This window comes from Borostomias antarcticus, assembly GCF_949987555.1.
Source record: "Borostomias antarcticus genome assembly, chromosome: 9".
In the NCBI taxonomy this organism is placed as follows: Eukaryota; Metazoa; Chordata; class Actinopteri; order Stomiiformes; family Stomiidae; genus Borostomias; species Borostomias antarcticus.
Window position 1 is genome coordinate 692,006 of NC_140242.1, and position 13,955 is coordinate 705,960.

General features: G+C 49.5%; 3 protein-coding genes across 3 annotated transcripts in view; 1 reads left to right on the forward strand and 2 right to left on the reverse strand.

The window, feature by feature from the left end:
- Positions 1-1,358: 1,358 nt before the first annotated feature.
- On the forward strand, positions 1,359-4,131 carry pdx1 (pancreatic and duodenal homeobox 1; the record flags this gene model as incomplete). The annotated part of the gene is made up of 2 exons (XM_084443483.1): positions 1,359-1,752; positions 3,746-4,131. The coding sequence occupies 2 exons, from the start codon at positions 1,359-1,361 to the stop codon at positions 4,129-4,131; spliced, it is 780 nt and encodes a 259-aa protein (XP_084299609.1).
- Positions 4,132-4,783: 652 nt separating this feature from the next.
- Positions 4,784-7,051, reverse strand: urad (ureidoimidazoline (2-oxo-4-hydroxy-4-carboxy-5-) decarboxylase). Its single transcript, XM_084443354.1, has 2 exons — positions 6,687-7,051; positions 4,784-5,259 (listed from the first exon to the last, which is right to left on the reverse strand). Exons 1-2 carry the CDS (start codon positions 6,859-6,861, stop codon positions 4,910-4,912), a joined length of 525 nt encoding a protein of 174 aa, XP_084299480.1. The 5' UTR covers positions 6,862-7,051; the 3' UTR covers positions 4,784-4,909.
- Positions 7,052-7,854: 803 nt separating this feature from the next.
- Positions 7,855-13,955, reverse strand: part of LOC311313362 (receptor-type tyrosine-protein kinase FLT3-like) — a 19,917-nt gene continuing 13,816 nt past the window's right edge. The window contains exons 16-23 of the mRNA XM_084443486.1: positions 13,785-13,955; positions 12,258-12,355; positions 11,837-11,955; positions 10,284-10,406; positions 9,646-9,757; positions 9,225-9,324; positions 8,279-8,384; positions 7,855-8,141 (exon numbers count right to left, since the gene is read on the reverse strand). The exon at positions 13,785-13,955 is cut by the window's right edge and continues 133 nt beyond it. Of these exons, the coding sequence (XP_084299612.1) occupies positions 7,914-8,141; positions 8,279-8,384; positions 9,225-9,324; positions 9,646-9,757; positions 10,284-10,406; positions 11,837-11,955; positions 12,258-12,355; positions 13,785-13,955 (1,057 nt within the window). The 3' untranslated portion in view covers positions 7,855-7,913. The remainder of the gene's footprint in view (positions 8,142-8,278; positions 8,385-9,224; positions 9,325-9,645; positions 9,758-10,283; positions 10,407-11,836; positions 11,956-12,257; positions 12,356-13,784) is intronic.

The following is a 13,955-nucleotide window of genomic DNA, read 5'->3' on the forward strand; positions in this document are numbered from 1 at the left end:
CCACTGTGAGATGTTTGGCTACTAGACCAAGATGGACCCTAACAGAACATATAATAATAGCCTAGGTGTAGACTAGTCGCAGTTGTCGCTGAACACAGCACTTCAAATATAAGCTACAATATCTGCGCTCCGTGAAAACATGCCCAGTTTTCATATTAGGGAAAGTAATTTCCCACCAAAACAAATGTAATTGTGCATAAATTCAACGAAGCATTGAAGCCTTCAGGCCATGGGTCTCGGCAGGTGCATGGTTGTCAGTTGTTGCGTAAAATGCGCTCACGAGTTGGAAAGACAGACGCGCTTCACGCGCAAGACTTGCTAATTGAGTTGTGTCCCTCACTCTGTGGTAATTGAGTTACATCGACCCACTCATCTTTACTTTACCACGAGGAGTGTTGTTTAATGGACCGAAAATTGGTCCGCCTAATGACCAGCAAACAGGGAGGGAGAGTGGTCGGCGCAGTGCGAAGCTCTCGGCTACTATTTGATATTGCCAGGGAACCGTTTAAATGGTGTTAAATGAGCCATTTACAGAACTGTAATGTGTAGCCCACAGTAGATTTAAGTCACAAAGTTAGGGGGTTGAGCGAATGCAAAAGGTGTAGCGATGACTTGGTCTTTGATCCCCCTTTGCATCTCACTGCCAGGTTTCCAAGACAACCGTCTCCCCATCCACGTCTCTTATCTCCGGGGTCAGCCAATGGTGCCCATATAGCCTAGTACATCTGTGGTTATCGATTTCCCCCTATCAACCTCGTATAGGTCTATTGACAAGATAACTATACCCGTCGTCCATGTAAATGTTCAATGGATGCATTGTTCGACGGCAGAGAAACAGGCTGCGTGTGTCTTCCATCATGTCTTCCCCCCACCGAGACAGCCCAGACGAAGACATCCTGAAGACAATCTCTTTGCGTTCTCTAGCTTTTGCAGATCCAAATCTCGCTGATAAGGTCCCCAATGGCATTATTCCCCTCCTCGAGTCCGGAGATAGGGCCCGGCGGATCCCCCCGCTCCCCTTTCTGCTGGTGGTGTCGAGCAGGTGGATCTGTGATAGAGCACTCGCAGGCAAACAGTGGGATATTTGCCGAGGGCATTGATTTACGCACGGTCAATTCTGTTCAATTATTGGTGGACCAAGGTACAGCAGGCTAAAGGAGGAAAAACTAGCGACAAGTTGTCAGTGTGTAAACACTGAGACCAATGACTTAGGTGCAGCGGGGTCACATGGTGACAGTGACACACCTGTGGGCCTATAGCGGCGCCAGACAGGCAGCGCAGGTAGAGCAGGAGTTGGACGCCGAGGCAGGGCGCAGCAGGTACATGTGCACACACACCAGCCCCGGGCCCCGGCAGTCATGAACAGAGAAGAGCACTACTACTCCCCAGCGCAGCTTTTCAAGGACTCCTGCGCCTTCCAGAGACACCAGGGCGAGGACTACCGCCACAGCCCGCCGCCATGCCTCTACATGGGCAGACAGGCCCAGGCCACCTACACCACGCCGTCCATAGGAGTCTTAGAACAGGCGAGCCTGTCAGATATTTCTCCTTACAACCTGCCAATGCGAGAGGATCCAGGTGTGGCGCAGCTCCACCACCCTCAGGCGGCCCAGCAGCCTCTTCCTCCCGCCGGTGGCTATGGAGAGTCGGGGGAACCTTCTCTGTGTGGGGATAGGAACAGATTTCACCTCCCTTTCCCTTGGATGAAAACCACCAAGTCTCACGCACATACGTGGAAGGGGCAATGGACAGGTAATTCCCTCCTTATGCTACAGTTGAACAATATTAATATAACCTGTTTGTTTCAACATGTAATTGTGTTCAACTCTTGATGTTTTTTTAACCAATATATAGGTGAGTGAGAGATTCAGAAAGCTTGCGTTTAGGACTACACAATAACATAAATGAGCTATTTCATAAACTGGAGCACTCAACATTCAGAAACGAATAAAGACCTGATAAGGCCAGCATTTAATATTGTAAAATCCTAATTTTCATAATTAAAATCCTTTCAGAACATTTTAAATGTTGCTTCATAGGACAAAATGATCCATAATGACGGTCAAATATCAACATAGGTCATGTTCATGATAGATTCTGTGACCTTTGGCCTAAATTCACCTAGATTTCATCCTTCTCTTATGATCGAGGTGGACGTCTGGGGATCGAGGAGGCCAGTGCTAAATAGGCTATATTTCCTCAGGTCAATATGTTGCCCTCTAGGCCTACTAAGCTACCAAAATGTTTATATCCATGCTCTCCTCATCAGGATTCTACATTCATTTTACAAAATGTGCTATAGGCCTATGTTTAATTAAACTATTTAAATTTGATACCATAGCCTATTAGAATCTGGTGGGTTCTTATGAAGTAGGCTAAGCAACTTAAATTTACTCCTCTCCATATGCGGCCATTTTAAACTGGACTGGTTGTAAATAAACGGCCAAGTCAAGGAATTTCTTATCAAAAAGTTACGTCGCATCCACAAAAAATGAAAACGCCTGCATTAAAGTATTGAACGAAATTTCTAACTAGTTCTCATCGAATAAGTCTAGACTAAGTATATTAAGATTAAACTAGGCCTGTACGCGTAAAAGCCATAGGCCTACATTGAGAATAGAAATATATTAATTTATTATTAAATAGCCTACAATTTAGATTTTTATGACATAATGTATTTATTATTGGCTTTATATAAGCCATATTTAACCATTTTGTTGTCAAAGTTCGTCTAAAATGCGAGGGTGTTCGGGGAGGAACATGATGAATGCTAAAAGGTAAAATAAACCAGACTTTTTTGAAAGACATAAATTAGCCTACTTCATCATTGAGTTTTATGTAAATTATTTGGAGTAGGCTATAGCGTAAATAGACACGATGTAGCCTAGTGTGGGCTACGATTAGCCTACTATTGCAAAAATAGTATTTAAGGGTTAGCAATTTTGCTATCTATCCAATAGCAAAAAAAAATTCACTAAATGAACTAATGTAACAATTTCCACAAAACATTGGATTCAGATTGATGCGTAAAGCTCGACGTTTTCTTTGGCACAATATCGATAGCCTACCTTACCATGATATTCACACTTATCAAAATGAGTTATCTGTAGGCCTACACATTATGTGTGTATTTCAGTTAGAAAATTAGTAGCTAAATGTACTGATAGAAAATACCCATGTAGCCTAATTCTTTTTCCCACATAAAACAGATCAATAATGCTGAAAATTTTCAACCAACTCTTGTACAAAATGTAGAAAAGGTCATGGTTGTTTTTTTACACCCCCAACACCTACTGTTAGGCCTATTTTATTTTTTGACCAAGAATGAATGAGAGTACGGTAGAATGAACGGGAGTAGGCTACAGTAGAATTAATGAGAATACAGTTAGGCTACCGTAAGCCCAAGAATTTGGCGGATTGTTTTGCATCTAATTTCAATCTTCAAGTTCAATATGGTTAGCCTACTGGACAACTGTGAACGGTCTGATCTGTGATCTGTTGTTTGCCTGTCTATAACCCAAAGGAGACATTTCTTTCAGGGCAAATTCTATATTAAACGTCCACCCCTTCCTCTACAGACACCATACATCTCTGATCCCACTAAACCTAATACAAAGTCACACAGCAAACGTTGTTAGCAATCATTGTGTTTTTAAGTCTGTTTGGGCAAGTGTGTGTCCAGTAGATGTCTCTGTGCGGTAACATAACCTCCTCCCCTCTCTCTTCCTCACACGCGCTCCTCCAGGGCCCTACATGATGGAGGCAGAGGAGAACAAGCGCACCAGAACGGCCTACACTCGCGCCCAGCTGCTGGAGCTGGAGAAGGAGTTCCTGTTCAACAAGTACATCTCGCGGCCGCGGCGCGTGGAGCTGGCCATCACCCTGAGCCTCACGGAGCGACACATCAAGATCTGGTTCCAGAACCGACGCATGAAGTGGAAGAAGGAGGAGGACAAGAAGAGGGGCCGGGGGGCGGAGCCCGACCAGGACTCGTCCATCACCTCCGGGGACCTGAAGGATGAGGCCGGGGCGGGGGCCGTGGCCGCCATGGGGCCCTCCACGGCAGCAGACCCTCACACCTCTCCCTCCTCGCCCCTACACGCTCTCCTAGGACCCAGAGACCCAGCCTAGCTTGATGAACCCACGACAGAGGAGGCACTTATTCTATGAGCTCTGACAGATCCATATATGGAACAGTAAGGACTACAGGGACATTTTCTATGGTCTCATCTCCCAGGTGTGAACTCCATCCATATTATGGTGGTACCGACAATCTACTGTCCACCAGTGACGGGACACAAAGCCACCATGGGCAGCGACCGCTCCTTCTGACCAGAGGAGGGCAGTAGCCTATAACAGAGGACTCCGCAGAGCTTTGTGTTCTAGCGGTTCTACAGAGCACCACACAGGCGCTGAGAGCTGAGATCCAAGTGCTTAACTAAACAGATGCACTTCAGTTTCATTTACAAGACTTTTGACAACATGCTCTGAAAATTGTACAATAATTTCATTTATGTACTACTATGGGCCTATCCAACATAGGCTACTGTATGACAAGAGGTAATTGTAGCCTATAGCCTAATACCGGCAATGCAATATAGGCTACGCTATTCCAAGAAATTGTTCAATTAGAAAAATAAATCTCTATCCCCATAGGTCTATGTTATCACTGTTGATGTGCTTGTTCTGAAAACGTAGCCTATAGGCCTATAGCCGCCAATTAGGCTAGCCTACTAAATGGCTATGATAATATGATAATGTATTCCCAAAAACAATAACAGTGGGTATTTATTTATATCATTTAATAAACAATAATACAACATCGATGGCTCAGTGATTTCTCTATAGAGCCATGCATGCAGGCTATTCAGCATTGTTACAACAAAACACAGGGGCCATGACGTCACAGTCACAGTTTGTTGGGTGTGTCCGGGAGCACGAGCCTCTTCAGACGCACGTGACAGATCTTCTTCACCTCCTCGAGGGCGCGCGCCCGCTCGGCCACGCGCTCGCTGTTGAGCCGCTCCGCTAGCGCGCGCAGGATCGCCGCCTTGCCGCTCCGCCGCGCGCAGATCACGAACGGGAAGCCGAAGCGCGCCTTGTATTCCGCGTTGAGGCGCGTCATGCGCGAGATCTCCACCGCGTCCAGCGCGTCCAGTCCGGCGTGGCTCTGCTCCTCTCGCGAGTCCCGGGTCAGGCTGCCGCTCCGGAGGTCCCGCCCCCCGAGGTCAGGGTGGCACCGGAGGATCCCCTCTCTGCCTGGACACACACACGACGTTTACGCGCGCAGGTTACCGGCCGTGACCATACAAGCTTTAGATCAACACAGGAGTTTTACATCCATTTACATACTCAACTAGGCTACTGATAGGAATTGTCACGTTGTAAATCAGAATCAGTGTATTGCAGTTTTTCAATAGGCCTATAGGCTACCTATTGGGGGGGCACACAGTGATTGTTAATGTATAGGGCCATGCATTTTGTGTGAAACGCCCCTGTATATTGGCCTAGGCCTACAGTGAGTATGCAGAGTGTGAAGTGTGAGTGAGTGTGTGTGTGTGTAGCCTGCAGAGTGTGAAGTGTAAGTGAGTGTGTGTGTGTAGCCTGCAGAGTGTGAAGTGTGAGTGAGTGTGTGTATGTGTAGCCTACAGAGTGTGAAGTGTAAGTGAGTGTGTGTGTGTAGCCTGCAGAGTGTGAAGTGTAAGTGAGTGTGTGTATGTGTAGCCTGCAGAGTGTGAAGTGTGAGTGAGTGTGTGTGTGAGTGTGTGTGTGTAGCCTGCAGAGTGTGAAGTGTGAGTGAGTGTGTATGTGTAGCCTGCAGAGTGTGAAGTGTAAGTGAGTGTGTGTGTGTAGCCTATAGCCTATGTGTGCGCGCGCCGGGACGTGTCAGTGCGATGCGTCCAAATACAAGAAAGACTCGGAATATCTCAGAAAAATGACAGCAGGTTCTCTGTTAGACTATGTTCCCCATTACAGCAGGTTCTCTGTTAGACTATGTTCCCCATTACAGCAGGTTACCTGTTAGACTATGTTCCCCATTACAGCAGGTTCTCTGTTAGACTATGTTCCCCATTACAGCAGGTTCTCTGTTAGACTATGTTCCCCATTACAGCAGGTTCTCTGTTAGACTATGTTCCCCATTACAGCAGGTTCTCTGTTAGACTATGTTCCCCATTACAGCAGGTTCTCTGTTAGACTATGGTCCCCATTACAGCAGGTTCTCTGTTAGACTATGTTCCCCATTACAGCAGGTTCTCTGTTAGACTATGTTCCCCATTACAGCAGGTTACCTGTTAGACTATGTTCCCCATTACAGCAGGTTCTCTGTTAGACTATGGTCCCCATTACAGCAGGTTCTCTGTTAGACTATGTTCCCCATTACAGCAGGTTCTCTGTTAGACTATGGTCCCCATTACAGCAGGTTCTCTGTTAGACTATGGTCCCCATTACAGCAGGTTCTCTGTTAGACTATGTTCCCCATTACAGCAGGTTCTCTGTTAGACTATGTTCCCCATTACAGCAGGTTACCTGTTAGACTATGTTCCCCATTACAGCAGGTTCTCTGTTAGACTATGTTCCCCATTACAGCAGGTTCTCTGTTAGACTATGTTCCCCATTACAGCAGGTTCTCTGTTAGACTATGTTCCCCATTACAGCAGGTTCTCTGTTAGACTATGTTCCCCTACCTGATTCGGGGAGGGCCTCGATAAACTCATGGATGGCGGTCTCCAGGTCCCCGAGGCTCGTAAAGGGACGGCGTGACCACACTGCGGCCGTTATTATTGGGCATTTCTCTACCAGATTACCAAAAACATCCAAAAAATCCTCATAAGAAAGCGTGTTAACCGCACTGATGTCCATTCCGTCTTAACACAGTCTCCCCAAAGCAGCCTGACGGGATGCAGGCAGCAGCTCACTGACCTTCGACCAGTCCGAGAAGCCCGGTGTGCAAATCCTGCCCAGAGGTGAACGCACCAGGGCTCATACGGCCATGCAGCCTTATTTGACTAAGTATTTTGCGTAAACGTGTCCGAAGTTATTTCAGAAAAACGTAGACCTACAGCCAGAGCCAAGACCTACCAGCCAAGAAGAGTTATGATTAAAGATATCAATCATGTTATAATGGGCTACTCAGTAAGACACGTTTAGGAACTGTTTGCGCCTCTATGATTCGTCGTATCTACAGGGATCAACTGTTCTAATACACAGCAGCTATCTGATGTGACCATGACTGACCAGGCGACACAGTTCACTCATGATCCATTTCTCTCTAAGCGATGAGACTCTGGCGCCATCTGGCCACGACATGATGGCTCTTCATTCCCAGGAGATCAAACATGTTCCTTCTTAAAGGAAAACTTTTGCCATTTCAAAAACTTTATTGGAAATATATAATAACTGTAAAGATCAATAGAAAATTGAAAAACAATACAAATCTGTTAGAGCTAAAATAAATGCAAATATAAAAATAGTATACAATTTACGTTAAATGTTGAAATGTTCCCTTAAACACTCAATTGTTATTATCTCTCCTCAAAAGCAAAAATAATCACACTAAAGTTACTCATAGTTCAAAAAGTAATCAGCTACGTGACACAGAATTAAGAAATAAAAATTATGAAATATTCTCAAATAAGTGGTTGTTTTCACCCAAAACATTGCATCAAATGCTACATTCAAAACAAAGTCAGCATAATGATACATATGACCATAAAACTACTGACTTTGTTTTAATTGACATTCAGTAAAATATCACTAAAATATTATCATAAATTAACCACTATAAAAAAGATCTTAAATACATTTCATAGAAAGGAAGTTGAGAAGGCTAGACAGTCGCCTATTCATGAGCAATCATTTAGCTACTAATCAATCCTACAGTCTTAAACTGTGACAGACACTCTTTCAAGGTCTCATTCTGGGTCGGCATGACACGCTTGTAATGGTTGATCCTCCATGGCGTCTGGGTCAGACGGTGGGGTCGTGACCTGTTCCCTGGCGTGAGTCCCGCAGTACTCGTTCTGTGACTGTGCCTGAGGAGGACTCGCCTTCTCTTTGGCCAAGAATGAGAGGTCAAGGTTCACTGTTGCATTCTGGTACAGTGAGTCATCAGCGTTCTGGTCCAGGATGTTATGGTAGAAGTGGTAGGGGAGGGTCACCGTCAGACATATAACATTACCTTGTGCAATCACTTGAAAGTGCTGTGAATGGAATGTGAATGATAAAGCCTGTATGGTTGGTAAAACAGGTTGATCATTTCCACATAGCAGAGCCTCACCTTCTCCTCCATGTCTGCCATCTGGTCATCGATGAAGGCCACCAGCTTGGAGAAGGTAGGGCGCTCATGTGACTCCAAAGACCAGCAGCTACACATCATCCTGTACCTGCAGGAGGGAAGGACAAGTGCGGGGAGGGAGGAGGAGAGAGGGAGGAGGAGAGAGGGAGGAGGAGAGAGGGAGGAGGAGGGAGGGAGGAGGAGAGAGGGAGGAGGAGAGAGGGAGGAGGAGAGAGGGAGGAGGAGAGAGGGAGGAGGCCAGAGGGAGGAGGAGGGAGGGAGGAGGCCAGAGGGAGGAGGAGGGAGGGAGGAGGAGAGAGGGAGGAGGCCAGAGAGATGGAGGGGAGGGACCAGCACAGGGACAGAGAGGGGGTGAACACCCTGGTGTTGATATCATGGTGTTTCTATGAGGTTTGTGTACGGCGGTGGAATGTTCTGAAGAAGCTAGTCTCAGCGGCAGAGCCATGAGAAGCTGACACGCTGCGTGAGCTACGCTAACTACGTTACTGCATGGTGCAGATCTCTCTATGGGTCTGGAACACTTCATGCTAAAATCTGGTGCTAAAATCCTGGCCAGTGATTGGTACTGCTGAAATCCTGGCAGAACCAATCAGTAACGACTTCCCCACCCATTTTTCAAACCACTCTCATGGAGCTCAGAGATTCAATGTGGCATTTGGGTCTGGAGAGAGACTATGGAGAGACTAGGGAGAGACTAGGGAGAGACTAGGGAGAGACTAGGGAGAGACTATGGAGAGACTAGGGAGAGACTAGGGAGAGACTAGGGAGAGACTAGGGAGAGACTACGGAGAGACTAGGGAGAGACTACGGAGAGACTAGGGAGAGACTAGGGAGAGACTAGGGAGAGACTAGGGAGAGACTAGGGAGAGACTACGGAGAGACAGACTGGGGCAGCAGACTTGTTGAAGGAGGGACTGAGGACACTCACACAGAATCGCTGGCGTAGCACGGCCGCTCCATCTTCAACCCCATCTTAATCATCGCATAAAAGCTGTTATCCACCTTCACACCAGGGTATGGAGTAACACCTGCAATAGTGTGTGTGTGTGTGTGTGTGTGTGTGTATGAGAGAGAGAGCGAGACAAAGACAACTATCAGACAAAGACATCACCATAGTACAGAGTATTTCGTGTGTGTGTGTGTGTGTGTGTGTGTGTGTGTGTGTGTGTATGAAGCACAGGGTATTCCACACATATAAGGCTGAATGCACCTCAGTGTCACACCAACGTAGGAAAGTCTGCCTTTAGTATTCATGCACCCGAGAGGTGGAACAGACTGCAGGTCTCCCTAAAGCTGGACCAACTGGTCTCTCTGGAGAGGAAAGATGTCAATTCTATTGAGTTCCCTACCCAGTGAGAATATCTCCCACAGCAGGATGCCGTAGGCCCAGACATCACTCTTCATGGTGTACACGCCCTGGAAGATGCTTTCAGGAGCCATCCACTTTACTGGCAGACGCGCCTGTACACAACACACTCACACGTCAGTCCCTGACGCTACTGGGCATGCCCAGACCAGATCACACGTCAGTCACCGACGCTACTGGGCATGCCCAGACCAGATCACACGTCAGTCACCGACGCTACTGGGCATGCCCAGACCAGATCACACGTCAGTCACCGACGCTACTGGGCATGCTCAGACCAGATCACACGTCAGTCACTGACCCTACTGGGCATGCCCAGACCAGATCACACGTCAGTCACTGACGCTACTGGGCATGCCCAGACCAGAGGCAAGGTGACCTCCAGGAACTGGGAAAGTGTGGTCATTCAAAAATACAGAAAGTTCACTTTCCATAGCGTGATAGGGCACACTGACTCCACCCTCCACCTGTCAGCATCCAGTTCTACATCTCTGTCCTCTTAGCTCGTCTGCCACCTGTAACCCCAAAGCCTCCTTCCAGCCCCCCCTACAGGCCTCCCTCGGTATTACAACAGGGCAGCAGAATGTCTTAGTGGGAGAGGTGTTCCTGTGCTTGGCTTACGTTTCCCCTCACAACGTAGTTGGAGTCGTTGTCGATGTCCCGGGCCAGTCCAAAGTCCCCGATCTTCACCAGTGTGCCCTGGGTGACCAGAACATTCCGGGCCGCCAGGTCCCGATGGATACACTGCAGGTGGACACGCCCAAAATCACTCATACACTTTCTATTATCAGTCTATAGTTCATTATCATTATCAATCACATAGATCTATGTGTACTTCATTATCAATCACATAGATCTATAGTTCAGTTTCATTATCAATACAGATCTATACTTCATTATCATTATCAATCACACAGATCTATACTTCATTGTGTCCACATGTCGAAGTGTCCTTGGGCAAGACGCTGAACCCCAAATTGCTCCCAATGAGCAGGTTAGCACCTTGCATGGCAGCTGCTGCGACTGGTGTGTGAATGTGTGTGTGAATGTGTGTGTGAAAGGGTGAATGAGAGGATATTGTAAAGCGCTGGTTAAAAACGCTCTATAAGTGCACTCCATTTCCCATGATCATTATCAATCATACAGATCTATACTTCAGTTTCATTACCATACCATACCATACCATACCATTTTATTTATAGAGCACATTTAAAAACAACAAAGTTGACCAAAGTGCTGCACAAGTCAAACAACAATAACACACAAAGAGCACATAGTAAAACATACGCAGTATGTCACATGAAAAAGGACAAGTCTCTTAGGCCATGTCAGGAAAACGCCAAAGAATATAAGTGAGTTTTGAGGCGTGATTTAAACACCTGCAGAGTGGGGGCCTGTCTAACCATGGCACCACGTGAAGGGCATTAATGAAGTGACACTAGAATTCCACAGAAGTGGCTCCAAAGCTCTGTCTCCAGACACATTATGGGATGTATCAGATCCTTCTTTCGTTTGAGCTCATTGGTTGTAGTGAAACCGTGTGGAGAAGGGAAACAGATAGAGGACTTTGCTGTAGTTCAGTATATATTCATGTTGAGGGCGGGGCCAGTGTGAAGGGTTTTGAGGGCGGGGCCAGTGTGAAGGGTTTTGAGGGCGGGGCCAGTGTGAAGGGTTTTGAGGGCGGGGCCAGTGTGAAGGGTTTTGAGGGCGGGGCCAGTGTGAAGGGTTTTGAGGGCGGGGCCAGTGTGAAGGGTTTTGAGGGCGGGGCCAGTGTGAAGGGTTTTGAGGGCGGGGCCAGTGTGAAGGGTTTTGAGGGCGGGGCCAGTGTGAAGGGTTTTGAGGGCGGGGCCAGTGTGAAGGGTTTTGAGGGCGGGGCCAGTGTGAAGGGTTTTGAGGGCGGGGCCAGTGTGAAGGGTTTTGAGGGCGGGGCCAGTGTGAAGGGTTTTGTGGCAAAATGAGAAACACCAATTCTTCCCATTAGCGTTTTATTATCAGAAAGGACTGCTACTAGGTTCCCTATGGGTGAACTATTTCTGTCATCAGAGTTTTGTTGTACCTAAAAATGCATTTGTCCACAGAATCCTATGGTATCTTAAACATTAATGTCAAATAACCGATATTTCTCAAACTGGATATATCTAGTTTTTGCAACCAAACGTAGTTTCTCCACTTACGTTCTTGGAGGACAGGAAGTCCATGCCCTTGGCCACCTGGTAGGCGATGCTCAGCAGGACATCGTAGGTCAGCGCCTGTTCCTTCTCCTCCTGGAGCTCGTCTGAGTTCCCACGGATCCCTAGACGTTCAGATCAGGGTTTAGAGGGGGGGGGGGGGGTCTTACTGAGACCCAGGGATCTACTACACAGTGGTGGGGATCCCACTGAAGTTCAACATGACTACTGGTACTGTGCATTTGTCACTGTATGTGAATGTCACTGTATGTGAATGTCACTGTATGTGAATGTCCCTGTATGTGACAGTGGTAATTGTTGTTTTTCAGACTTGCCAGCCATAAATAATAAAGTTAAAAATGGTTGAATATATGTTCATATCTCCAGTGATTACCCCCACACCCCCCAGTGCTGGCAGCAGACTGACCTCCTGAGGGTGAGTTGACGCTGAGAAGGCCGATGCTCTCCTGCCCCCTGGTGGTGATGGGCTTCATAGGCACGTAGTCCACTGGCCTCTGCAACTCACTGAACAATACAAACTAAGTTGATGTCAGTGTTAGAGTTGAACTTCACCCACCCCTGACTCCCCCACCCTCACCCCCATCCTCCACCCACCCCCCTGACTCCCCCACCCTAACCCCCATCCTCCACCCACCCCCCTGACTCCCCCACCCTAACCCCCATCCTCCACCCACCCCCCTGACTCCCCCACCCTAACCCCCATCCTCCACCCACCCCCCTGACTCCCCCACCCTAACCCCCATCCTCCACCCACCCCCCTGACTCCCCCACCCTAACCCCCATCCTCCACCCACCCCCCTGACTCCCCCACCCTAACCCCCATCCTCCACCCACCCCCCTGACTCCCCCACCCTAACCCCCATCCTCCACCCCCTGACTCCCCCACCCTAACCCTCATCCTCCACCCACCCCCCTGACTCCCCCACCCTAACCCTCATCCTCCACCCACCCCCCTGACTCCCCCACCCTAACCCCCATCCTCCACCCCCCTGACTCCCCCACCCTAACCCCCATCCTCCACCCACCCCCCTGACTCCCCCACCCTAACCCCCATCCTCCACCCACCCCCCTGACTCCCCCACCCTCACCCCCATCCTCCACCCCCCTGACTCCCCCACCCTCACCCCCATCCTCCACCCACCCTCCTGACCCTCCCACCCTCACCCCCATCCTCCACCCACCCTCCTGACTCCCCCACCCTAACCCCCATCCTCCACCCACCCCCCTGACTCCCCCACCCTAACCCCCATCCTCCACCCACCCCCCTGACTCCCCCACCCTAACCCCCATCCTCCACCCACCCCCCTGACTCCCCCACCCAAACCCTCATCCTCCACCCACCCCCCTGACTCCCCCACCCTAACCCCCATCCTCCACCCACCCCCCTGACTCCCCCACCCTAACCCCCATCCTCCACCCACCCCCCTGACTCCCCCACCCTAACCCTCATCCTCCACCCACCCCCCTGACTCCCCCACCCTAACCCCCATCCTCCACCCCCCTGACTCCCCCACCCTAACCCCCATCCTCCACCCACCCCCCTGACTCCCCCACCCTAACCCCCATCCTCCACCCACCCCCCTGACTCCCCCACCCTCACCCCCATCCTCCACCCCCCTGACTCCCCCACCCTAACCCCCATCCTCCACCCACCCCCCTGACTCCCCCACCCTAACCCTCATCCTCCACCCACCCCCCTGACTCCCCCACCCTAACCCTCATCCTCCACCCCCCTGACTCCCCCACCCTAACCCCCATCCTCCACCCACCCCCCTGACTCCCCCACCCTAACCCTCATCCTCCACCCCCTGACTCCCCCACCCTAACCCCCATCCTCCACCCACCCCTGACTCCCCCACCCTAACCCTCATCCATGACCAGCACCCTCACCCTGTCTCCCCCCACCACCCTTGACCCCATGCCCCTCACCCACCCGGTGCTTGTGGGGGCCAGGTAGAGGGAGTTGAGGGGGTCCCTGGTGGGGGCCTCCCTCAGAGACTGGTGGTAGAGGGGGTCCCTGGTGGAGGCCCCCCTCAGAGACTGGTGGTAGAGGGGGTCCCTGGTGGAGGCCCCCCTCAGAGACTGGTGGTAGAGGGGGTCCCTG